The sequence below is a fragment of the Mus caroli genome, chromosome 4 (assembly GCF_900094665.2).
Source record: "Mus caroli chromosome 4, CAROLI_EIJ_v1.1, whole genome shotgun sequence".
NCBI classification, from domain to species: Eukaryota; Metazoa; Chordata; class Mammalia; order Rodentia; family Muridae; genus Mus; species Mus caroli.
The window spans coordinates 111,210,303-111,237,357 of NC_034573.1; the positions used below are offsets into that span (position 1 = coordinate 111,210,303).

Genomic DNA, 27,055 nt, shown 5'->3' on the forward strand with positions numbered 1-27,055 from the left:
CTTCCTGCCTTCCTGCCTTCCTGCCTTCCTGCCTTCCTGCCTTCCTGCCTTCCTGCCTTCCTGCCTTCCTGCCTGCCTGCCTGCCTGCCTGCCTTCCTGCCTTCCTGTCTTCCTGCCTTCCTGCCTTCCTGCCTTCCTGCCTTCCTGCCTGCCTTCCTGCCTTCCTGCCTTCCTGTCTTCCTTTCTTTTTTTTTTTTTTTAATGCAGGATTTCACTACGTAGTTCTGGCTGTCATGGAACTCTCTGTGGAAGCCAGGCTGATCTTCAACTCACAAACATCTACCTGCCTCTGCTTCCCAAGAGCTGGGATTAAAGATGACATCACCATTCCTGTGGAATTTAGCATTCTTGCTGTCACTCATTCTTGTAGACAGACAGACTAATAGACACGTGACTGCCAGCTCGGAATTACATTTCCCAGCTTCCTTTGCAGCTGGATGAACTCTCACTTTGGGAAACGTCTTCTCTTCCAGTCTGAGTTTTCGCGTGTATAAGACAGAAGTCCTAAGGAGACTTGCTGGTTAATTAAGGCTGTGGAAGCATGTCTCACAGTCAGGACACATAGTAGGTGCTCGTATCATAGAACAGGTGGAGGAAAGCATGGACCCTGGTGTACAAAAGCAGAAAATTCCACAGGAAGGGGCAGTGTGTGCAAATGAACAGTGCTCATGGAGGAGGAATCTGGAGCGGTCAGCCTACAGGGTAGATGGTTGGCAACACAGGAAGTGCTTGGTGTGGGCGAGGTCAGAAAAGAATGGCCATTGATAGTGACAGGCTGAACTGGAGCCATGGAGGATATGAGTCGGGTGGAGAAGGAAGGAAGATCACATTAAGGTGGGCAGACCAGAGCTGAGTAGGGCACATGGAGAAATGAGGAGCCCTGAGCAGGCCGTCACACATATTCAGGTAGCAGCAAGAGCCCCAGAACCAATGAGAAGATGGCTGAACGAGTGAGCAGGCCAGCAGAGACTAAGAGAGGCTTGGTGCAGAGAAGAATGGAGTGCAAGGGCTGACTTAAGCAGCCACTCTTTGCTGAACAAGAATTTGCATCTTCATTATTTAAATCTCTGTGTGGCTTTACGTGCCATACAGTGGCGTGAGCTCAATGAATAGAGAGTGTCCGGGACTGGCAATGTTATCCATAATGTCAGTATCTAGGCCCCGCCACATATGACTGTCATTCATGGGCGTTCTAGTTTTTATTTCCTATTGTTGTGATAAAATACCCAATGAAAAAGCAACTTAGCGGAGAAAGCTCTTATTTTAATTTATTATTTCAGGCTATAGTCCACTGTGGTGCAGTAGTTAAGGTGGCAGGAAGTTGAAACAGCACAGTCAGAAGCAAAGAGGAATTAACAACTGTTTGTTTACGAGTGCACATCTTTCTCGCTACACTTATACAGACCAGATCCTCTTGCCTAGGGAATGGTGCTGCCCACAGTGGAAAGTCTTTTCAGATCAATTAACACAATCAAGACAATCTCCTCCACCCCTAGCCCATACTCTAGACATGCCCACAGGCCAGCCTGATCAAGATAAGCCCTCAGTGAGACTCCCTTTCTGGGTGATTCTAGGTTTCATTCAATTGGCATTAAAGCTAACCAGCCCGATGGATAAGACCTTGTGATCCCCAAAAATATGTTTCAGCTACTATGTTAGCATTCCAGCCAGACAAAAGGGAGAAACAAGAGGGAAAAGGTACTTTCTCACCTACACATACACAGAGTCACACACACTCAAAACTAAGGTCTTTGTTTATTCTGAGTGGTTGTGTGTCTAATAGAATTTTGATGCCTGCTACGTGAAAGTAAATCCTGCAGTCTCAATGATGCATCTTCAACTTTTGTAGAGGCCACAGGAAAGAGGAGGCAAAAGTGATGCCAAGGGAGTGGCTTTGGGGGCAGAATGACTCTTCCTTGGATTTAGCTGGGATCAGAGAAAAACGGATGCATTGGGCCAACTCTGGCTGATGTTGAAGAAGTGAGGGGCAGGGCCAGGGCCAGGCAGTGGGGCCAAAGCTCTGGAGTGAGGTTTGAGATGATAATAAACATGTGAAGTTGCCCCAAGGATGCTGATGCAAGATGGTCAGAGTGGGTGGCCAAGGGCAGAGCCCTGCAAGGTATAGAAGAGAAGAGGAAATCGGATTGGTAAGATGACTGTCTTATGCTAGTCACTTTTCTATCACTGTGATAAAACACTATAACCATGGATCCAGAGGGTTAGACCCAAGCAAGATGACAGAGCAGAGGCAGCAGGCAGCAGCCGAGAGCTCATACTTGGAACTGCAAACATGAAGCAAAGAGCGTGAACTAGAAATGTTGAGAGTCTCTAATTTCTCAGGGCCCACCTCTAGTGACATACTTCCTCCAAGGAGGTCATACTCTTAAGCCTCTCCAAACGCAGCCACCAACTGGGAACCAAGTTTTCAAACCCCCAAGACTATGGGGAGCACTTCATTTTGAACTTCAGTACTTTCATGAGGTAAGAGGTCCACAATTCAGACTTCTCCCCCTCGAGCCTCTCTCCCACCTTTTTTTTTTTTTTTTTTTTCTTTTTTTGGTGGTGCTGGGGTCAAACTAAGGACATCCCTCATGCTGAGTTTATTCTTTGCACTTAAATACAGCTCTAGTGCCTTCACTGAGATTGTTCACTAGACCAAAAACATTTGAAAACCTTGGGCTGGCAAGATAGATAAAGGTGTTTGCCACCAAGCCTGATGGTCTGAGCTCAATCCCCAGAATATACAGTGAAAGGGGCGAGCCGACTCCCACAAATTGTTCTCTGACCTCCACACGTGCTCTGTGGAGTGCTCATGCACCCCCCCCCATCCCCGCAGTGGTGGCACTCGCCTTTAATCCCAGCACTTGGGAGGCCGAGGCAGGCTTTCTGAGTTCGAGGCCCACCTGGTCTACAGAGTGAGTTTCAGGACAGCCAGGGCTACACAGGGAAACCCTGTCTCGGAAAACAAAAAAAAGAAAAGAAAAGAAAAGAAAAGAAAAGAAAAGAAAAGAAAAGAAAAGAAAAGAAAAGAAAAGAAAAGAAAAGAAAAGAAAAGAAAAGAAAGAAAAATGAAATTCAGCCAGAGTTACTTCTGAGTTTGGCCTGATGACACCTGCTTGAAGTGGGGTGCAATACCATGCTTTTTCCTGCAGGTGGCAGTACCCTACCAGGTGAAGCTTGCTGGACCACCTATATGGATTTTCGGGGTGGGGGGTGGAATGGAGCTTTGATATTTTCCATTATCTTAGATATGAACTTTGAATAAGGAAAGATGAAGGATTTGTTTGTTTGTTTGTTTGTTTGTTTGTTTGTTTGTTTGTTTGAATCCTGACTCTGTCACTCACACAGTGTGACTTAGAGCAAGTCCTCTCTTGCTGGAACCTGCTTTCTGCTTGGCAAATGTGGTGATCACACCCGAACCTACCTCATCGCGTCTCTGAGAGTGTCTAAACAAGCGTGACTGGCTTTAACATTTGTATGAACGGGCTCAGGGCTGGTGTGTGTAAGCAGGGTGGGTTCAAGAGCAGGAGGCAGGGTTCAGCCCAGTGCCCAGTCACGCAAATGACCCGAGGTGTGGAGAGGGAGGTGGCTTCGGGGTTAGGAAAGTTGAGTTCAGATTTTAAGATGAGGGAGCTGAAGAAATAACTTTCCCAGGGCCACACCCTCAGAGAGGCAAGGCACCAAACCCGAAATTTGGGGAAGAATTTAATGTGTAATAATATATGGGGAGGCCTTGAAGTTGAATCACGAGACCAAAATCAGAACTCTGTGGGATCCCTTTATCATTACTGTGTGGTTTTCGTGTAGTTGTTGCTCTGAGGACTTCTGAAAGTTTTACACACAGAGATACACATACCGTCCTGTTAAGACCCACGTTCTCAAAGTGCCCTCACATACCAAGAAGACACAGGGCAAGCTGAAGAGCAAGGGGAATGAGAGCCATTTAGGGACTGGTCTGGAAGTTAAGACACTTAGGCTCTTTCCTCTCCGGGCTCTACACTGGCTTTTGGAGCCCCGTTTCCTTGTCTGCAGAACGGAGCTGTTGGATACAGGGCTCCTGGAGGCTTTGGAAGCCTTGCTATTTCCCTTGAACCTTCCCGATTGCCACACCCAGGGTTCTCCCAACTCTGTGACTACCCCATTTCCATTTTGTTTTCTTACCACCTTCTGGGGTTATCTGAGCTTTTTTGCTGCTGTTGATTTCTGTTTAGACAATAGTATACTAACTACTGCCTGATCTAGGGAAGTAGGGACTCATGAGTTTACAAGAGCTGCTATGACCATGACCGTGGCGATTGTAACAGTGCTTGATGTGTATCAGCAAGCAACAAACAACTGGAACAAAAGTGAAAGGCTGGGAACACAGCCCTGTACCCTCTGAACCTTTCAGGTAGGGTATCTAGGACCCCCAAACCCGGCTTGTTTCCTAATACCAGGCTGGTGCTGCGACACCAAGGTCTTTACTGACCCCTTGTGGCTGTGGGAGCACATAGCAGGGACTAGGGAAGGTTTCTTGGGTAGGAGACAATTATTCCCAAGTAGCTTTGCTCTGCTCCCTGCCAACCTACCTGTGAGCGCCTGTTCTGCTGTGGAGGATGATGACGATTGAAAACATGAAATACATCTTTCAGGGACTGGAGAGATGGCTCTGTGGGTGAACTCAAGTGTATGGGGCCTGAGTTCAGATCCCAGCGTCCATAGAGAAAGCCTGGGAGGCTGGGCGCATCTGTGACGCCCAGCACTGTGGAGGGCGAATCTAGGACAACTGCTGGGGTTTGCTAGCCCGCCACCATTCAAACTCCAAGATCAGTAAGACAAACTGTCTCAAAAAAAAAAAAAAGGTACAGTGATAGAACAGGATGCCCGATACCACTCCAACTTCTGCACACACACACACACACACACACACACACACACACACACACACACACAGGTCGTGAGACACCTCATCAGGTAAGATCACTTGCCACCAAGCCTAACCACATGAACTGGATCTCCAGAACACACCTGATGAAAAGAGAGAACCACCTGCAAGTTACCTGCTGACTTCCACGTGTCTGCCCCCAACACACATGATGGACAAATGTTACAACAACTTTAAAACAAAATAGACGTCTCTTGTCCTCCATCTCGCTAACATCAAACTGAGAAAGCAGAGAGGTCCTGGTACCAGGAGAGGAGCTGAGGGAGTCTCAGACCATGAAAGAGAGGTGTCATCGGGTTTCTATTGCTGTGAAGAGACACCACGACAACTCTCATAAAAACAGTATGTAATTGGGGCTGGCTTACAGTTCAGAGGTTTAGTCATGGCGGCAAGAATGGCAGCGTGCAGCCAGACATGGTGCTGAGAAGGAGCTGAGAATTCTACAATGGGATCAGCAGGCAGCATGAAGAGAACTGAGCCACTGAGCTTAGCTTGATCCTCTGAGATCTCAAAGCCCATCCCTCAGGGATGTACAGCCTCCAGCAAAGCCACACCCACTCCAACAAGGCCACACCTCCTAATAGCACTCCTCCCAGTGGGGCCTATGGGGGCCATTTTTATTCAAACCACACTAAAGATGAGGCCGATTTCTCTGCGTTCTGAGCAGGCAGATAAGGCTAGACTCAAGCCTTGGGTATCTCCTCCCAGAAAACTTCAGTCTTCCAGGAAATCCTCATTGTCTTCGACCTCATTTTTTTTTTTTTTTTTTTTTTTTTTTTTTTTTTTTTTTTTTTTAGGTTTTGGAGGGAAGCATGAAAGAAAGGGTATATCTAATGAATAGAGACTTTGGGACAAAACCAAAGACAAATAGAGAGGGTTTGAGGAGACCTTTTGTTAGGTGCAATATGAACACACACACACACACACACACACACCCCTGTCTCACTAGCTGCTAGTCAGGTCTCTGATAACACTGCAAAACAAACCAACTCCATGCCACAGGCACCACAGGAGGTTAACTCCTCAGCCTGCCAGTCCTGCCTTCTCCTTGTCTTCCATTTGGATGAAACGTCTCAGCATATTCTTCCATGAACCTCCCATGAGACCTACCGTGAGACAGACAGATCGGCAAATGTCTGCCCCATGAGGGAAGCCATGGCATGGTTTAGGCAAGAAGCAAGATTTCACATAAACAGACTTTCAGGTTTTGTAGGCTACAAATTACTCTAATTTCTAGGTAAACATTGCATCATGAAGACAGACCTGGTTTATTTGGGTAGCCATAAGATGCTGGGCACGTATTCCATGCCTGTGGCATGGTTAGGACTGTGGTCACCTCCGCATTAATGGGAGTGGGGGAGGGGAGTGTTCCAAACACATAATATTATAACAAAGGTTCTGTGTCTAACCAAATAAGGTTTTAAAGATTTACTTTTATTATTTGGGACAGTGCAGCCTCAGCTGGCTTGGAGCTTGCTATGACCTGGCTGACCTGGAACAGAGATCCACCTGCTTCTGTTCCTCAAATGCTGGGACTAAAGTGCCACTGCAGCCTAATACGTTTTGTTATTTCATTGTACATAGGTGAGTGTGTGTGTGTGTGTGTGTGTGTGTGTGTGTGTGTGTGTGTGTGCCTTCACAGGGTATGTGCGTATGAGTACACATTGTTGGTATTCTGTCTGGACTCCACCCCCATGGTTACCTGGCAACGGCCAGGTAGGCCTGGCACTATAAAAGGGGTTGCTTGCCCCCTCCTCTCTCTCTCTCTTACTCCTGCTTCTCTTCCTTGCCTCTTGCCCTCTGGCTCCCCCTCTCTCCCCATCCCTATCCCCACCTCCACCCCCCTGCATGGTCATGGCCGACCTCTTCTTCTCTACTCTCTCCTTCTCTCTGCCTTTCTCTGCCTCTACTACCCTCTTAACTTCCCTCCCCATGCCTTAAATAAACTCTATTCTATACTATACCAGTGTGTGTGTGTGTGGTCCCTCAGGGAGAAGAGATACCTTGGCATGGGCCCTTCCCCCACACCCCGCCAGAACATATTCTTATAGCTCTTTCTCTTTTTATGATCACAACACTAATGCTAAGGGAGGCCAAGAAGCTAGAGTTACAGATGGTTATGAGCGACCTGAGGTGGGTGCCGAGAACCAAACTCAGGTCTCCTGGAAGAGAGCCGCCAAATAAGGTTTTTAAATTATTGGTTTTATGATGTGTTCAGGTGTCTACCTCTGTCCAGAAGAACAGGCTCCAAAGCAATTCTGAGCCCCTGAACATTTCCAGAAAGCAGGACGGGGGGCGGGGTGGGGAGGTGGATCAAATGCTGCCCCATGTGTGATGGGATAGATTATGGCTCCCCAAAACTCACATGATGAAGCTCTAGTCCCTCGAACCTGAAAATGCAGTTGTACTTGGTGGCAGGGCTTGGCGAAGGTCACTGAGGCCCTGTGGGGTTGGTATAGGCTCAAGAGCAACATCAACAGTGACCTTAAAAGAAGGGGAGACCAGAAGCACCAGACACTCAAGAGTGCAGGGATCTTGTGGAAACCATGGTGGTTTGAATAGGCATGGCCCCCATAGACTTATGTGCTTGGCCCATAGGAAGTGGCACTATTAGGAGGAGTGGCCTTGTTGGAGGAAGTGTGTCATTGTAAGGGTGGGCTCTGTATGCTCAAGCTACATACAGAGTGGCTCACAGTCTCCTGCTGCTGCCTGCCTGCGGATAAAGATGGAGAACTCTCAGCCCCATGCCGCCATGCTTCTCGCTATGACCATATGGACTAAACCTCTGAAATTGTAAGCCAGCCCCAGTTAAATGAGAGCTTTTATGAGAGCTGCTGTGGTCGTGGTGTCTCTCCACAGCAGTGCAAACCCTAACTAAGGCATACTGCAAGCTCAGAAAGGAAGCTTAAGACCGAAGCTAACTTTGCGTATCCCTAGATTTTGGATTCCTACCTTCCTGAACCATGGGGAAACAAAGGCACAATGCCAGCTGCCAGGTCTGTGGTATCTGCTATGTAGACTGATGCACCCACGTGGCAGCCATCACAGTCCCAGTGCCCATAGGAGGTGGGTGGCAAGGCAAAGCAAGGTTGCTCTGCAGCGTCTCAGGGGGAAACAAAGACGCTAGTTTAACTTGGGGCCTGTCAAAAGAACATGACATCATCTAAGATAAGAAGCATGCAGTATGGTTTTCATTGCTCTGCAACATTTTCAGAGTGCCAGTGGCGTGAGCTGAACCCTAACACGCTGCAACCCTGGGCTGCTTGGTTCAGCTGCTGAGCCTGGACCTAGAGAGTTGACTGCTTTTCTGCTCTGGCTATGAAAACTAAACAAAACAAAAACCTGCCCTAACCTATGAGAGAATTAGATCTGTGTGGGGCCAGATAAACCATCCAACCTGTGGGCCAGGAGGGTACATGAAACAGTGGACAGGTAAAACCATCTTAGGTTATCTCCACCCATGCTGTTGCTGTAACAAAATACTTGGCACTGGGTACCTTATAAAGGAAGGAGGCTTGTATAATAGATGGAACTCGGGGTTCTAGAGACTCAAGGGCATGGTGTTGGCATCCAGGCTCAGGAGGGTTTCACTGTGAGTGGCACCATGGTAGAGGGAAATGTTCTCTAGTGGGAGAGGTATTCAGCGGAGGATGGGGGAAGATGGCAGGCTCTCAACTAATTATAATTAGTTCTGGGAGGAATTAATCCAATCTCAGAAAACCTTCACTAATCTCTTCTGAGGGCAGTTCCCTGGAACCTGGCTACTTTCCACGAAGGCCCCACTTCCTGAAGGTCCAACCACTTCCATATTGCCGTAGAGTTGGAAGAATTTCCAGTATAAGCCTTGGGCAAGATGCCAGATGATTACAAGCACATTCGTGATCCCAGGTGAGGCCAGGAAGACTGCTCAGTTGTTTCTGAGACCGAACTGCTGAACCACAAAATCAAGAATAAATAAAGCAATTGTTGCTTTAAGCCATTAAGAGCCGGGGAGTGTTGTTACACAGCAATAGATAAATGACACGCCAAGCTAAAACTCGTCTCTGCTCTCAAGGTGATAGTAGTTCAGGGACTCCCATGGCCACCTGCACACTCTCCTTGCTGAGCCAGACAATCCGAGAAGAGAAACAGCGACTGTGCTTTGGCTAATTGAGCATCTGTTTCCCCCGGGGCCTGGATGACCTCAGGGTTATAACTCATCCCCTGCGCCTGTTCATCCTGCATATTGTGCTGAGCTAGGGTCTGGCATACAGCAGGTGCCCAATAGGCATTTACTCAATTAGTGAACCGCCATGGGACTTGCTCAGGATGCTAGCGTCCCCTGCTGAGATGACTGTAGCAGTCTCCTAACTGCTGCCAGCCACACCCAGCCTTGTCCCTGAAAACCCACCAGCCATCCTAGGAAGGAAACTTTTATAAAACTTTATAAAGTACAAAGCTACCCAAGTGCAGCTCCTAATTGAACACAAACTTTTGCTTCCTGCTTCCTCGGAATGATTTATGAACCGCAATCTGTGAGTGTGGTCGCGTGTGGGGCGGGGACTAGACGAAAGGCCTTGCATATACTAAGCAAGTGTTCTATAATCAAGTTACAGTCCCAGCCCTAGGGTTCTTGAAATAGGGTTTTGCTATGTAGCTCAGGCTAGCCTCTAATTCCCATATGCCTCCCCCCTCACGCCCAGTGCTTGTATCTCAGGCATACAGGGTCATATCTCTCAAAGTCTCGCAAATTCTCAACCCCAATTCCATCGTCCCATCTTGCACTCTCCTCCCTGACAGCCCTGCCCCTGACACACACACTGTTGAAGCCTTATCACCAGGTCTGTTTTTCATCGGGCACACTCTGAGCTTTTACATACTCTAGCTTGAAAGTCACCAACAACACCAACACCCTCATTCCCATGCTTGGCTAAACCCCACTCACCTTTCAGGGCGCTTTGTGTCTGGCAATGGTTTTGTTTGCTTTATATTTGGAGGCAGTGTATGTGAGCCTTGGCACAGGTGTGGGCGTCTGAGGATGTTACTGACTTAGCTCTCCACCATGAGGATTCTGGGATTGAACTGAGGTCATTCGGCTTGTTGCAATCACCTTTACCTGCTGAGCCTTTTTTTTTTTTTCTTTTTTTCTTTTTTTCTTTTTTTTGAGATGGGAGTCTTGCTATGCAGCTCTGGCTGGAATGGAGCTCACTTTATAGACTGGACTGGCCTCAAACTCATAGAGATCCACTGGCCCTACTGAGCCTTTTTGATGGACCTGTGTTTTTTTCTTTGGTTTGTTTGAGACAGAATCTCATTTATCCCAGACTGACCTGGAAGCCACTCCATAGCTGAGGATGACTTGAAACTTCCCATCCCAAGTGCTGGTATTATAGGTATGTACCACCACACCTGATTGTCTTTGTGTGTGTGTGAGTGTGTATGTGTGCACTTGTGTGCTTTATTGTGTATATGTGTGAGTGTGTATATATGTGTGTGTGCTTGATTGTATGTGTGTACTTGATTGTGTGTGTGAGTGTGTGTATGTGTGCTTGATTATGTGTGAGTGTATATATGTGTGCTTGTGTGCTTGATTGTGTGTGAGTGTGTGTGTGTGTGTGGTTGATTATTCATTTTATCTGAATTGAGAGATGACAGAAAGTATGGATGGACACTGACTTATGGGTAGTGGGTATCAGTTTGATTGCATGGTCCAGGATTTGGGAAGCACAGTGATGACAGACTTGCCATAAAGAAGGTGGGAAGAGGTATTCTGATTGGCTTCCAGCCATGGCACAAAAGATACTTGTATTTCAAAGAAAACCTTAGTGAAAAGGACTCATGGCAGAGGAGGCTCTCAGTAGCCAGCCAGACAAGACGGGACAACCCACGGTAACCGCACACCTTTCTGCAGGTCTTCCCTGTGCTATCTCAGTAGACCCATGTACGATTCAGACACAGTGGCCAGAATGCAGGCTGTGGCTCCAACACGTGACTTAGCTTCACCACGACTACTGCAGCCCATGCCAACACATCTCACCTGTTGTCAGCAGAAACATTAAAGACCTGACATATCACCCCTCCCCAGTAGGCCCCAAGTTACCTGGGGTCAGGTGGGTTCCGCTGGACTCATCCCAGCATGGAGGATAACGACTTAGCCTCACCAACAAGCATTCCAGGATTCCAGGAAGGCAAGGAGTGCCCCTCTCACCTACACTGATTCAAATCCCCCACAGTATTGATTTCTGTGGCCACTACAGTGAGTCACTTAAAACCTGATGGCTTGAAGCAACAACAGATTCTCTCACAGTTCCAGAGGGCAAAGGTCAGCTTCACCAGGTCTCGGCCAAGGTGTGGGCACTCCCCACAGAGCACAAGGGGAGAATCCAGACTTCCAGCTGATGGCTGGCAGCAGCAGCCCGCCTCTGTGTCTGTCCTCAAACCACCTGCTCTTTTGTGTGTACAATCTCCCTCTGCCTCTCTCTCAAAAAGACACTCATGGGCCTGGAGGTCTGCCTTCATGGCCGAGTGCTTGCCTGGCATGTGAGGGGCCCTGGGGTTTTATTCTCAGCAGTACCACCATCTCATCAAAATGAACAAACAAACAAAATGTATTTATGATCATATCCAAGGCCTATCTCTAACAGAGGATATTTTCTCCTGTCAGGATCCTTATTGCAGGCTGTAATCCCAGCATCAGGGAGGCTGAGGCAAGACAACCAAGAGTTTGAGGCCTTGGGTAAGAGATGGCTCAGTGGGTAAAGGCACTTGCCACCAAGCCTGGTGACCTGAGTTCAAACCTCAGGCCCCACATGGTGGAGGGAGAGACTACTGTAATTTGTCCTCTGATTTTTGCAAGCATGCTGTGGTTGGGATGTTTGCATTTGTGTTCACGCACATCAACACATGAGGGGTTTAGTTTTAAAAAGTCTTGAAGAGTTCTGAGGCCACCCTGGACTACGTAGTGAGATAGCCTCAGGAAAAATTTAATAAACAAACAAAAGCTTAATTTAATATGCACTCTCTCTCTCTCTTTTCCTTATGAGGTGACAGTCTACAGAGATTAGAAATTCCTCCTTTTGGTGGCCGTTATTTAGCCTATACACTCACTTACCAAACTTTTGCGTTTGGCTCCTGTAACATTGGGCCCTGCTACATTGGAAGTCTTCATCCTGAGGGGAAGAAATGAGTTTGCAACTCATTTTATCTTCTCATTGCCACATAACAATCAATGAAAGGAAGAGGTAATGTCCTGGCTGCATGGACTTGCTCCCTGTTACCAGGGGAAGCTGAGCTGCTACACATCAGGACCAGGTAGAATCCAGGGATACTCTAAGGCTCATCTTAACAGTCAGCCCTCTGTCCTCTGTATCTGTATCTCTGTATCTGCATCCATAGTTCCAATCACTGTGGAGACAGACGACATGAAGGTAAGTAGATAGATGGATGAACAAATAGATGGCTGACTAATAAATAGATGATAGGTATATAGATTGGAAGTCTATAGATATATAGACTAGACAGGTATCAGATCTAGATGATGAATGGATGGATGGCTGGATGGCTGGATGGATAGATAGATAGATAGATAGATAGATAGATAGATAGATAGATAGATAGATAGAAGATGATAGATAAATGACAGGCAGCTGGACATTGCTTTTATACTGGCCAGGTTCTGGCTTTTCTCTCATTGTTACTCCTAAACAATATGGTATAACAACTACTTCATACAGCATCCACACTGTGTTTGGGGATTGTAAGGTAGAGGTGACTTAAAGCATGCAGGAGGGTGTGCATCAGCTAGGTTACGTTCTTTTACAAAGAAAATGGAGTTTCCACAGTTTTAGTCTCTTTAGTGGACCCTGCAGCCAATTCTCCAGGGACAACAATAAAAGTTAATGAAGAGCTATAACACCCCAAACCATGCAGGAGTGCTAAGGACTCAGAGCCATTAGAGATCATTTAAGCCACTAAACCATGTAGAGAACCTAACCAGGGGCTGGAGAAGATGGCTCAGCGAGAGGTTAAGATTACTACTGCTCTTGCAGAGGACCTGGTTCCCAGCACCCACATGGTGGCTCACACACATCTGTAACTCCAGGTCCAGAGGATCTGACACCCTCTGCTGGCCTCTGCAGGCCCCGGGAATGTATATGGGACACATGTGCTCACAGAGGCCAAATAGCCATCCACAGGAAATAAAAACAAAAACAACCCAAAAACCCCATCAAACTATAGCCAGCTGAGGGACTGGCAGAGGACAAGGGCAGGGCAGGAGGGATCTGGTCCTGGGGTCATGAGAGTGAGAGAGCTGTCCCTGTCCCTCATCGGCTACAAGTCTTGGGAGCGCGGGCACTGCACCTTCACTGTGCAGCAGGGAAGAGCTCTCTCTCTCTCTCTCTCTCTCTCTGTGTGTGTGTGTGTGTGTGTGTGTGTGTGTGTGTTGGGGGGGGATGCCAGTGAGGCTGCCCCGAGGGTGTGAGAGTGGAAGAGCCGGCAGGCTGACCAGCTCAGATTTCTCTCAGGCTCAGACCCAGGGTTTTGAATTGTCCCACCCCAACAACTACCCTATCAATGAAGTGCTGAAGTGCATAAAGGGGCCAGTCCTACAGATCCAAAACTACAGGGTCTCCATGACACAGAGCAACAAGAGGATGTCCAAAAGGAATCCCAGTGAGGTTCCAGGGTTGATAGAATAGCAGAAGCCAGAGACCTCTTACCAGACCAAAGTCTTGCAATGTGCATTTGCAAGCAAGGACCTGTGGACAAAGGGGAAGGACACACTGTGACACAGTACAGCTTCCACAAGGAGATTTTTCTCTCTGTTGGGGGAGATTGCAAGGGGGGAGGGTGTGTGGGACTGGGGTGCGTGATGTAGAGCTCACAAAGGACCAATGAAAGTTGTTTTTTTAAGTGGGGATGGGGAAGGAGAAATATCATACATAAGCTATAGTATATTTTGCATAAAGAAACGTGTATTTATGAAAGACCAGTTACCACACCAAAGGAAAAAAATCTGTTCTCTTCATTGTTTGGGTTGTTGTGGCATGAATTTTTTTCTTTTTGGGTTTGGTATTTCAATAGCATTAATTTTTTTCCTGCCTCCCTCTCTCTATTTTATGAACTAAGGTTCCCTTTAAAAAGCCACATCTGTGTTGAAGATTCTGCAGAGTGATTGACTAGGACTCTGATTGGACAGATTGGAATGCTGCAGATCAAGAGCCACAATTATACTGTGCTATCTTTAGTCTCCTTAATCGCCATTTATTACTGTTAGGGTTTGAATGTAAATGACCAAGCACAGGCTTGTGTGCTTGGATACTTGGTCCAGAAGGTGGTGCTGTTTCGGGTGGCTGTGAAGCTTTCTGGACTTGGAGTCTAGCTGGCAGAGACACAAGGCCTGGGAAGCAGAGCTTGAGGGGTATACGCTGTATACGTTATAAGACCTCCCGAAGCCACGTGCTCCCAAAGCCACATGAACTCCACCAAACCTTCCCCACCAGGATAGACTACATGTGTGACACCATGACCCAAGATAAATTCTCCTCTTTTAAGTTGTTCTGTCAGGTGCCATTAAAAGGCCGAGAACAATAACCAATACAGGTGCTGCCCTCTGGGATGGGGATTGTCATTCCACTGGCAGGATGCTTATTAGGCATACAGGAGATGTTCGGTTGGATTATTAGTACCTTATAAATTGAGTATAGTGGTGCATCCTTGGAAGTGGTGGTAGGAGGGTCAGAAAGGTCTATGTCAGTCTTAGCCACTGGTTTTCAACCTGTGGGCCATGTGTGACCCCTTTGGGGGCCACATATCAGATATTTAAATAACGGTTCATAACATTAGCAAAATTAGTTATGAAGTAGCAACGAAATAATGTTATAAGGCTGGGAGGTGCCATAACATGAGGAACTGTATTAAAGGGTCACAGAACTAGGAAGGTTGAGGACCACTGTTCTCAGCTATGAGTTTTAGACCAAGCTGGGATACATGAAACCCTGGGGACAAGAGCGGGCATGGGAGGGGGCAAGGAAGAAAGGGGAGAGGGAGAGGGCAGGGCAGAGAAGAAGGGGAACAGGGAGAGAGAATGTGGAGAGAGGGAGAGGGCGAGGAGAGGGAGCAGGAGGAAGGAGGGGGAGAGAGAAAATTGTGATTGGTAAAAGTTTTGGAAACTATCACCGCTAAGGTCTGGCTTCCACCAACACAAAAGTTAAGAATGTCATCAGATCAGCTCAAACCTGAAACTTGTACAAAGATGTTCCCACTTTGCTGTATCCCATCCACCTACACTGTCCCCCGCAACAGACTTAGTAAAGGCATTGATTTATGACTGTCTTTTGGTCCATGCCTATAAAAGTTCATGCAACTGCTTCCACAATAAAGATGTCATTCAGGGCAACCTGAATTCGTATCCCTGAGCGATGGTCACTCAAACTTGGCTCAGAATAAGTCCCTTTTCCCTTTGGAGCAAGAGTGATCTTTTTGCAGACAATCTTTTGTCTGCAGAGAACTGTAGTGTGAGGTTAATGGTTGGTTGTACGCAGGATGGCCACTGAGTCAGAAGAATAGCTAACACATCCCAGTAAGGGTTGGCTGGCTTGTTCCTGGGTGTGGATGCTTTTGTTGGAGACCTGAGAGCTGGAGAGATAATGGCTCAATCGTTAACAGTGCGCTGTTCTTCCAAAGGAGATCAGCCCCTGGCACCCATGTCTGTTGGCTCACAACCACCTGTAGTGCCAGCTCTGGGAGAACAAGGGGGATTTAAAGTCTCTACCCCCTGTGGGACATACACATGCACAAACCCACACAGAGACATGCAAGTACACATCATTAAAATATTACAAATAAAAGGTTTTTAAAGGCTGTGGGACTTTGTGTTTCCCCCTTTTGCAGGGAGAGAGTGATAAGGACCTTGTTTGTATGAAGCATAGCTCTGTTTTACTTGGTGGGAGACATTACATGGATGTCCCATATGTGTGGGTTGATGTGTATGGCTGTTGACTGTTCAGGGGGTCTGTGGTCATCAGTAGATTCCAGAATGTCTGTAATGCTCTTTCAAACTCTCCTTCCCATCTGGGTCTGCAAGGCTGTGTGGGTGGCAACATCTGGTGTGCACACCTAGGTAGGTCTCATGGATCCCCACCAAACCTCCCTCCCTCCCTCCCTCCCTCTCCCCCACTTCACACACCTCTCTCCCTCTGTTTGTGCTAGGGACTGAACCAGGACTTTGCACATGCCCAGCAAGAGCTCTGCCACCACAGAGCCACAACCCCAGCACCACTCTTAGGCGTTTTGATGGCTTCCTGCATTCTTGCAGTTCCAGGAAGGTCTGTTGTGTTCAGCAACTTTCTCTGGATTACCTTGGATTTTCTGTTCTTTTGTGTCTCTTGCAACACTGTGGCCCACTCCCCACTGTAAATCCTCTTTGTTGCAGTACCCACTCTGGGTCTGGTGTGCATTTAGAGGAAACATTACACTTCTCCAGTCATCTGGGTTATACCGACAGTAAGAGATTGGCGGGTATAGACCCAGAATGCTAAGATCATTTGGCAGGATCCATAAATGTCAGGGTGTTGTTTCCCAAGTGGCTCAAATTTAAATGAGACCTTTGCTTATATGAAGAAGGGTAAGGACAAATGACTTTCCTACCACTGAGCCTTTTTGGAGAATCACTGAAATGTTAACGCCTTTTAATTCCTGTTCTGTCCCATCGCATGGCCCTAGGTGTCCAGTCCAAACCTCCCTAGGAGTTGGGGCTAATGCTAGAAGTGAAAAGCTTCCAAGCTCTTCTATGTTTCCAGAGCCAACAAAACAAAAGACAGTGCTGGGAGTGGTGGTGACTGTGTGTATGATCATGGCATGTTTGAGGCCAGCCTGAGCTAGACAGCAATACCCTGTCTAAAAAAAAAATACAAGGCTGGGTGTGCCGGCTGTGTCCTGTGCTAAATGTATAGTCACATTGTTTTTTTTTTTGTTTTTTTTTTTTCTCATTACCAGTGTTTCTGTGTGTAAATGAACAAAACGAATTGTCAACTGTTGGAAGTCAAAAAGGAAAGCCTATCGGCCATAAGGCTGAGATCAGGACCATCTCAAGTTCAAGGCCAGCTATAGGCTATGGACAGAGACTGGCTCAAAAACAAACAAAAAGCAAATGACCCCTCTCTCCCCACAAACAAAAAGTTCCCTATCATTGTTTCTGGTTTCCTCACAAGGATGAACCACCAGGAAAGTGGTATCCATTTTTCACTGGTCCTCACAAGAAATCAATCAGCCTGTGAGGTGGGTGGAGCAGACAAGGGGTCAGCATGTGTTTGAGCAACTATATTTACCTGTAGGTGAAGCCAAATCTATCCCCTAGATGCTTTAATTATCTGGGACAACGTGCCTCTTCTTTTTCCTTGAGTCATATGGAGCTGGGCTTTTTTGGTTTACAATAAACCCAAGTCTCACTTTCACCATCAAACCAGGAGCCTCAGCCTTCAGGCACCGAGCACAACCAAGGCCAATCACTTCCTACTGAAAACTTTAATGAAACCAATAAGTTAATAAGTTAACAAAGTGAGGTACTTGCATATCTGAGAACCGGGTTGGTGGGGGAACCTCAATCGTGGAAGGAGGGAGGGCCTCTTCCCATGTCTCCTTTGGTCACAGGATAATCTTAGTCTCCAGACCCTCTGTACAGCTCCATCTCTGAGGGGGTGGAGTGGCTCCCCAGGGGGCAATACAATGCAAGTGAAGTGAGCCAGGATGGGCTCCATCCAGGGCCTGATGGTACATGCAGATGGTAGGGCAGAGATTGGGCACCATAGGGCTGAGCAGGATTCAACCCAAGCCCTGGCACTGGTACATGCAGGTCCCAGTATGAGATGCAGACAGTTCGGCCTCAGCCCCTTGTTCCCAAGTATCCCCCGGAGTGTTGTCGTTGGAACCCCACCCCTCACTCTCTTGCCACCTGCATTAGCTTAGCAGGAAAGGAGCAAAGGGGTAGGGCTCTAAAACTGAGGGTGGGGCCCGCAGTGTTTGGGCGTTTGTGCCAATATGCAGCGCTGCCAATTGAAGTGAGAAAGTGGGGCAGAGACCGGTGCCAGTGAGAGCCAGGTGCAGTTGCTATAGCACTGGATGCACGTGTCCTCGCTGAGACTAGGAAGAGGATGTGCCTGGATTCTCTCCAGGTGTGCAAGGCCCCAAGGCCTAGGCCTGAGTTACACTATGGGGACACCAACATAGTCCTTAGGGCAACCAGAGGACTCTTGGACCTTTTGTGAGGAGGGGGAGCAAGTCAAACTCTGAGGCGGAGCCTGGGGAGACACATGGATGCTCTAAACCCTTCTCTCCTGCCCAGGAAAGATCCAGTGGCTTTGTGCTCACGCCTTCAAGTGTGTGGCGTCGTGTGCATCGGTGTGTGCAGCATTCTGCTGGAGAAATAAAAGAACCATGCTTGTGGTTCCTGCCACTGTGGTGGCACAGGTGGGCCACTGTCTGGTAGGTTTAGGGGAAATACAGGAACTTGTGCTGTCAAAACTGTTTGGAGGGCCAATGGGAATGGATATCCAGCAGTAAGATCGAGCCCCTGGGGTGACACCTACAAAGGGGCAGAAAGGCCCAGGTCTTGCCCTTGGGAGAGGACAGAGAGGTTTAGGCCCCATGCTGGGTGAGGAAGGATGATAAGCCAAAGAATGGAGGTGGAGTATAGCCAAGCAGCCTGAGACCAGCTACTGCTGGGGCCCATCTCCCAGTAAGGGAGGGGCAGAGGAACCCCATGGGGGTCCCTAAAGTTGCATATTTAACATAGTTTGCATATATGATGCCCATCTACCTTATGGCAGAGTCCTGTGCTTTGTGGGCACCTGTGGGGGCACCTTGGGCCCATCCCCGAGTGGGGTGGGGCTTGGCAGGAGGACTTCCCTGCTCTGCCTGGAAGGGCGGGCCTGGAGACCTCACCTTGCATAGCTAGAAGCTGGGTCAGGGACCAGGGCCCCAGTGCTCTGCTCCCATTACCAGGGCAGAGCCCCTGCCAGGCGGGCCACATTGAGCCTTGATGGAGCGGGCAGGGTCTGGGAGCGCCCAGTGGCCTCCGGTCAGCCATTGCTGTGGCCTGGCATTTCATGCTCCTGGGGCGCTGGTACCTGGCTGGCATTGGGTATCTCGCCTACCCAGACAGCTCAATACTGCGTATGGCCTCTCTCCCTGCCAGGGAGCGAGTTCAAGTAAGAGTGGAGTCCAGAGGCCCCGGGGTGAATCCGAGGGGCAATCCGAAGGCTGCCCCGCCCCTGAGAAGCCCTTCAGTCCATGTTGGTGCTGACTGAGCGAGAGATGCTGAGCGTCTGTGCGGAGACAGAGATGTCCTCGTGGTCTACAGGGCTGTGGTAGTCCGAGGTGATGTCAGGGTCGAAGAGCGGCACTTGCACGGTACCCAGGCTGGCCGAGGTGCCAGAGCGTAGGCAGCGCGAGTAGAAGCCCAGCAGCAGATCCAACTTATGTTCGATGGACTGCACCTGGTGGGCGGAGCGGGACGAGGCTGAGAGGTGACGCTGGACCCCAAGAACCGATCACCCCTAAGGAAGGAAGTTGGCCTGGGCGGGGCGGGGCGGGGCTAGATATCGGGGGCGGGGCTTGGAAACAGGACTACTAGGTAGGAGGCGTGGTTAGGACGGGCTTACCTGTGAGATCCTTCAGGAATGATTGTGAATGGGCTTTCTGGGAGTTTGTTTGTAGGGTGGGGCTTGGAGGAGTAGAACTCAGCATGTGGGCCCTACTAGGCCAAGATATTTGACAAGTATTTCAGGCATCTGGTAGAAGCCCTTCCTATACTCACCTGCTTTTCCACCTTGACTACGCGCCCCATCATGCTGATTTCATCCACTGCCTCCGTGTCTGAAGGACCCTTATCGCCCTTCTCCCGAGTCTTGCGGTCCCCGGGGCCCCGACCCACAATTTGGTCCACCCTGTGGGGGAAAGCAACCATCAGAGAGACTGAGTTACACTGCACCTCCCTTCCACGAGAACCCTAGATTGACTGCTGACCAGGAAGACAGACTGCACTGATGGGAAGAGGCCACTTTCCTGCCCAAGGGAGGTGAACCTGGAAGACACCAGCCTCGGCTTTGAAAGTTCTCCAAATAACAAGCAAAGCCTCCGAGATGGGAAAACGGGCGGGGGAGGGAAATGTTAGAAGGTGGACAAGGCCAGAGACGACCCCACCTTATTCTGCTCTCTGCCTGCAGTCCTCTGCCTGCAGCCCGGCTTCCTTTCCCCACAAAGCCACTGTAGTCAGACTTTCCCTCTCCCAACGGAACATCATGTTGCTAAACCCAGTGATCAACTCAGGCTTTATTTACTCGCCCTAAGCGCAGCAGAAGTCACATCAGATCACTCCTTCCCACAATACTTGTTCTTTTTTTCCCTTTTAGACAGGATCTCTTGTAATCCAGCTCTCTACACAGCCAAGTTGAACTCCTCCCGCCTCTAACGGCACCCCTATCCAATCCTGTGATTGTTGTTGAGACTGGGCCTCCTTACATCACCCTGGCTGATTTGGAACTCTCCGTGTAGACCAGGCTAGCCTCAAACTTAGAGCTCCTCCTGCTTCTGTCTCTCCAGTGCTGTGCACCAACCATGGCCCACCTTAATTGTTACTTTTTAAGTTAATGAATGAACTACAATGAGAGATGCGGGAGAAAGGAGAGCTCTAGGCAGTTTGGGACTTGATATAAAGGTTTTTCCTTAATCCTGGACCTAGTAGACATGCAGGATTCTAGAGAAGCAAATGGTAACTTGCTTCACTTTCACACTGCCACTTGGGAAATGGGAAGTCAGTGATTTCTGTAGTCCAGTTACTTTAGGACCTGAAGACAAGCATCCTAAGGAAAGCCTTCAAGTCACGAATGTGGACTGGACTTAGCCAGAGGACTATTACTGAGGTTGTTGTTTTGGTTTTCGACTTCCAAACATTGTACACTGCAAGACAGGGATCTTCTGGTTTGGGTTTGATTTTTTGGTTTCTTTGCTCTTTTGAAGCAGAGTCTCATAGCCTTGACTAGCCTAGAACTCATGATCTTCTTCCCTCTGTCTTCTCAGTGTTGAGATTACAGATGTACCACCTGGCAATACCCCTACAGAGCACAGATGGCCTTTTGCCCCGTCCCCTGGGCCAGGTCCCTCAACTCCCCACCCCTCCCTCCTCAGAGCCTGAACACCCACCGGGCTTGCAGGCTCTTGATTCGTCCCAGCATGTCCAGGTGTCCTGCTGAATACTGCTCAATGACATCCTTCACATCATATGGCCGCAGCGTCTCCTTGAATTTCCTTTTGGCTACCAGGAACTTCAGAATCCTGTTAAGGAAGGGGGAATCTCTGATAGATGCGCCTGTTCTCGTAGGGGACTCTTCCAGTCCCTTCTCTGCTTCTTTATCCAGGTTCAGGTCATCTGCTTCGACCATTCTCTCCAACAACCTCTGCCGGGTCCCCTAGCTCTTTAACTAACCACCATGTTCCCCTTTGCCCTGCACATCCAGAGGCTGGCTCAGTGTTTTCTCACATGCCTCTATGGTGGCCACAGGAAATGGCCCTCTTGTCTCTCAGCTCAGTGAGACCTGGAGCTTCTAACACACCAGCTGCTGCTGCTTGCTTAGCGGAAGAAATGTCGCATTCACCCTGCATTCTTGGCAACTGTGTGCGGGTTCTCGGGCACCCAAAGGGAGTTATATCCAACCTCTGGCTACAGGTTGGCCAGGTGTAGAGAGAATCTCTTATAAGCATTACCTACTCCCCACCCCATCCCCCCCCAAAAAAACAAAAAAACAACCAAACCAAAAACCCTACCCAGCTCAGGGGCGGGGGGTGGGGGGAAGCTGGGATAACCCAGGGAAGTACAGGATGACAAGAGCCAGGTTCAAAGAATAGGAAAGGAGAGCTGGGAGCCAGGAGAAGGGCCACAGTAGGTAGAACCTCAGATGGTATTTTTCAGCCAGGGGCAAGAAAGCTTTTCTTGCTTTGAAGAAAGGAGAAACAGACATGGAAGTGAGAAGAGACGGAGCTCAGAGGGGTGGGATGAGGAGCACGGGAGAAAGGGGACAATCCCAAGAGTGGTGGGCAGCGTGAGGAGCCAGAACGAGCCACGAGGAAGGGCTGGGGTGGGGGCTGTGTAGAGAAGGCACTGGGATGGGGGCCATCACTACCGCTCTGCTTCAACATGCTTGCTTTGCCAACTTCTAGAATGTGTTGGGGTGCTCCATGCTCTAGGCACCAAGACCAGTTCTCGGGATGGGCCGGAGTTGGCAGGGGACAGTGGGGTGGAGGTAGGAGACAGATTCAAGCCACTCAAGAGGTTGGACAAGAGACTTGAGTCAAAATCCAAGTTGACTCTATGGCTGGAGACAGGGCAGACTGACAATGGTACTGACTGCCTGACTTGGGGAGATGGACAGAGGAGCAGTTTGGGGGCATTCTGGGTGTGTGAGGGGGCTGTGAGGGGGCTAAGGAGAGCTCTCCTGGCCTTCACAGCTCAGATACTGTGTCCAAGATGGTGGTCACAGAAAGGGAGAGAAAGTGGTGAGGAGGAGCCCAGCTGGCTGATCTCAAAAGGAATACAGGAAAGAGGCCGCGGGCAGGTGCTGGAGCCAGGGAACAGAGTCAAGGGGGCTGAGCTTCCGCGGCCTCGGCAGCTCAGCTGCAGGCTGGAAGTGGAGACCCAGCCAGGACTCCTCGCCAGGAAGCTGGGGCCAAATCCACACTGGGCATGGCTACAGAGCATAGGAGACCAGCACCTACTTAATTATCGCAGCAGCCAATAATATATCATGGCTCTCAAAACTGTTTCACCAAGACCTAAGAAATACATCTTATCCTGCAAACCAGTGCTCATTCACACACAGGTTAAACACACACATTTCATAAGCATAGGCAGCCTTAGTATGAGACATTTAGTCTCATACTTTTTTTCTTTCTGTTTTTTAAAGCAGGAGGTTGGTAGCTCAGAGAGCCTCAAACTGTCTATGCAGCCAAGGTCGACCTTGAATTCCCAATCCTCCTGTTTCTACCTCCCAAGGGTTAGGATCACAGAAGTGCCACTATGCCCAACTTCACTTTTTTTTTTTAATGCTGACCATGACACCCTGACTTAGTTTCACTGAGTTCTTGACCTACGGAGTACTGATCTTGAGGATGTCCTAGGAGGGAGAGGGAGAGAGACCAAGGCACACAGGGAGAAAGACTTTGTGCTGTAGAGATGAAAGAAGCTTGGAACTGAGACATAGATACAGAAGAAAAACACTCGTAAAGTAGGCAGAGACAACAGCAGAAGCTACCAGGTGCCTCTGGTGCAGCTAGGGAGAAAGAAGGAAGGACACCACCACAAAATAGGAGAGGGGAAAGGGGGAGGGACGCAGACAGCCTGGATGGAGCAGACACTGTGTGTGTAAGGACAGAGACCCCAAGGAGCAGCTGTGCCCCTGGCCACCGGAGCCAAGGCCTCTGGACATGATGTGTGTTGTGAAGGCGCAGACGGTGCTGGAAGCCATATGCTCCTGTCCACAGCTCCCGCACTCCAGGCAGCTAGCAGCTGGCACCCTGGGACCTGTGCCAGGGCCGGCCATGAGGACAGGCCCAGATGGGGAGTAGTGACGGGTGGCAGGTGGGATGGAAGGCTGCTTACCTTGAGTCTCAGCCTCACCTGACAGAACGGATGACCGTCTTCACAGCAGGCATGACATCATCCACCGTGAGCTCACACTGGTAGCTCTTCTCCTCGGCCACTTCCTCCGAGGGGCCCTCTGTAGAGAAAGGAATGGCATATGAGGGCCAAGAGCAGTAGAAGAAAACACTCTCAGCCCCCACCTCCATTAGTGGGACTCATGGGAAGATGGATCTAGAAAGAACCCAGAACCTTCCTGCAGCTCAAGGCAGATGGGTATCCTGCCTCGCTGGCTGTTGCCTCTCACTGTCCTATGTTACATGTCGTTTTGCCTATTCCATGGCTGGGCAGGGCAGACATCTGCCTGGTGACAGGTGGGTGGCAGCTGCTTTAGAGGACATATGGTCTAGCCTGGGACAAAGATGGGGCACACAGCCTTTGAGGACATGCCACATGTTCCCCTTACAGGGCAGGAAGCCCCAAGGGAAAGGCATTTATTTGATGTTCTTCATGGAATCGTTGTGTGGTCTCTTCTTCCAATTAGGAGCAAGAAGGGTTAGGGGAGGAGGGTACTCCAGCTAGTGCCAGACCTGCTACAAGGAAGGCCCTTAAAGCCAGGGTGGAGAACAGCTCTTCTGAGGTGGGTACCCTGTGCTTGAAGAGGGTGATACTTTCCTCACGGAGGAAGGTGAGCCCAGGCGCCACCATGCCTAGGCTTCCATGAGTCAGGACCTCCTAAAGAGCCATTGGTCTGTGATGATCAGTAACTTTCCAGGAAAAGGCTGAGTTCTCAGGCCTCAGCATCTTGGCACGGCGCAGGCAGCAGCTCTGATCTGGTGTCTCTCTCTCCCTCTCTCTCTCTCTCTCTCTCTCTCTCTCTCTCTCTCTCTCTCTCTCCAAGAACAGAGGGAGCATCCTGTCCGCTTCTCCATCGGACCTATCATCCTGTCCGCATCTCCATCAGACCTATTGACCCTTTCTTCTCTACCAAGATCCTGAAGCACACTCAGCAGAGGCAAGGGGTCTGTTAGGAGACCTCATACAGCCCTCCCGTTCCCCAGAATAGACACAGAACAAGGCACCTTCTCACCCAAGTCCTAGTGAAGAACTAGAACGCAAAGGGACCCTCTTCCTCTAAGAGTAGAGATACAGCCCCTGCCAGACCCCCAGCCACAGTGACAGCAGGCTGGGCTGGGGACGAGGGGACAGCAGAGAACACCAGCTTCAGAGCTGGCCAGCCTGGCTTCAGGATAAGAGTGTTCTCACTCTCGTGCTGAGAGTCTCAGTTTCCATGTCTACAAAACGAGGTAGCAAGGAGAAGCAAAGGAGACTGTCCAGGGGATAGCTGCACACAGGACTTCCTCCAGAGGGCCCTCTGCTGAGCACTTGTTACGCTGTGGCTCATCCCACTATGGGGTCCTCAGAATCTCTATCTGAAATAGATAATATTGTTGCCTCTGTTTTACAGATGGGGAAAGTGAGGCCCAGAGAGATGCAGTCCTTATCTAAAATAAGTGACAGGCTCAGTGGATAAGAGTGCTTGGCGTGGAAGCTGATAACTAGAGTTTGATCCCCAGACCTGTGTGGTAGGGGGAGAGAACCAACTCTCACAGCTTATCCTCTGACTTCCACCAGCACAGACACGGACACATACACACAATAAATAAGTAAAATAGGAGGCTGGAGACATGGCTCAGGGGTTAAGAGCACTGTCTGCTTTTCCAAGGTTCCAAGTTCAATTCCCAGTAACCACACGGTGGGTCACAACTATCTGGAATGGGATCCAATGCCCTCTTCTGGCATGCAGGCATATATGAGGTAGATCACACATGTATAAGATAAGTAAAATCCTTTTTAAAAATTAAAATATAATTTTAAAACATTAAAAGGGGGCTGGTGAGATGGCTCAGTGGGTAAGAGCACCCGACTGCTCTTCCGAAGGTCCAGAGTTCAAATCCCAGCAACCACATGGTGGCTCACAACCATCCGCAACGAGATCTGGCGCCCTCTTCTGGAGTGTCTGAAGACAGCTACAGTGTACTTACATATAATAAATAAATCTTTAAAAAAAAAAAAAAAACATTAAAAGGAAAAGACAGAGCCAGGAATCAAATCTCAGAAGCCTGGTTCCAAATCTGATGTCTTTACCACCAACCAGTGCTCCCTCTAAATTCTCATTTGATTGGTCAACAGTCTGGAGACTGGATTATAGCAAAGAAGAACTTATGATGCCCATTTTCTAGAGCAGACAATCCCAGCCAGTCCCTACCCAAGCTGCCTCTAGCAGATGCACAGCCCAAGACCCCTGGGGCTTACCCTCAGCAGAGCAGCGAGGCTTGAGTCTTAGAGAGGCCCGGAAGCGGGTGCGGTCATTGAAGCTCCAGCTTTTCTGCACCTTGCTGGGGCTGGATGCCTCTCCCACCTGCTCACTGCTTGGCGAGGTGGGAATCGGCGGAGGGGCCAGATGCTGCTTGGAGGGGCCTGTCCGCTTCTGGGAGCTGCTTATGCGGATTCGGTCTTTGATGCCCATCCGGCTGCTGCCAGGGCAGGGCACGGCAGAGAAAGAGTCAAGTGAGCTGGCCTGAAGTAGGTAGGTGAGGACAAAGCTAACCTAGCTGATCTAGGGGGCTGCTACCGGGTCTTGGTTTCCATCAGTTATTTCCTCAGGTATAGCGTGAGGGCCCTGATGCCTACATGAAGCTAGATAGGTCAATGGGGACATATCCCCTCCCCAGCCCCACCTCCCATCCCCAGCCCCATACAGATAAGGGGTACACAGGAGACAGATGTCAGAGTGAAAGCAGTGAGAGAAACCAGAAGGAAGTCAGAGACAGGAGGACGAGGATCCAGGACCAGCCCAGGTAGGTGGGGGAAGTGGGGAGGTAGCAACCCTGTGGACACAGACAGCACTGTAGAAGGAAGAGCACATCCAGCCAGGCACACAGAGCATTGCTCTGGGCCTCACCATACACAGGGGGTGGCTTTGTGGAAGCGAGAGAGGGTGTGTACCGTGTAACTGGGTACACAGGCACCCATGCATGTACACACTGTGTATACATGTGTCAACTTTACACTTCCCTGCCCCCCACCACATTTACACTTCCCTCCTCCCCATTCTGCCGGAGCTATCTTATCCCACACTGGTCAGGTCACGGCTTTAGGACTTGGTACAGTTGTATAAATAGAACACCACGAACTAAGGTCTCTATCACACAGCTCTCCATGTGTTAGTAGCTGTGGGGCTGTATGATATGATGAGCCGCCGAGGCTCTGGATGTCCAGGACACATGAGGTGCCAGCCCCCCCGCTGTGAGAATCTGTGTGTAGAAGCCTGTTCTCCTGTGGTTCCCCTGTCTGAGTTCTGTTCTCCAAGACTGCTATCTTATCCACATGGTCTTGGAGCACCTGGAAGGCCTGCCTTTCTGCCTACTCACCTGTGTGCTTGTTAGCACATGTGTATGCTTTCTCACTTCTTGTACCCAACTCCCCACCACATCCCCAAACCTTCCCTGAAATAGGCC

General features: G+C 49.3%; 1 protein-coding gene across 2 annotated transcripts in view; it reads right to left on the reverse strand.

The window, feature by feature from the left end:
• Nucleotides 1–17,413: 17,413 nt before the first annotated feature.
• Kcnq4 (potassium voltage-gated channel subfamily Q member 4) overlaps nt 17,414–27,055 on the reverse strand; it is a 51,737-nt gene continuing 42,095 nt past the window's right edge. Inside the window, exons 10-14 of one of the 2 annotated variants that reach the window (XM_021159917.2) lie at nt 25,851–26,071; nt 23,574–23,673; nt 21,104–21,235; nt 19,719–19,848; nt 17,414–19,398 (exon numbers count right to left, since the gene is read on the reverse strand). In XM_021159917.2, coding sequence (XP_021015576.1) covers nt 19,186–19,398; nt 19,719–19,848; nt 21,104–21,235; nt 23,574–23,673; nt 25,851–26,071 — 796 coding nt within the window. In that variant the 3' untranslated portion in view covers nt 17,414–19,185. The remainder of the gene's footprint in view (nt 19,399–19,718; nt 19,849–21,103; nt 21,236–23,573; nt 23,674–25,850; nt 26,072–27,055) is intronic. The other variant, XM_021159918.2, reaches the window with a different exon arrangement.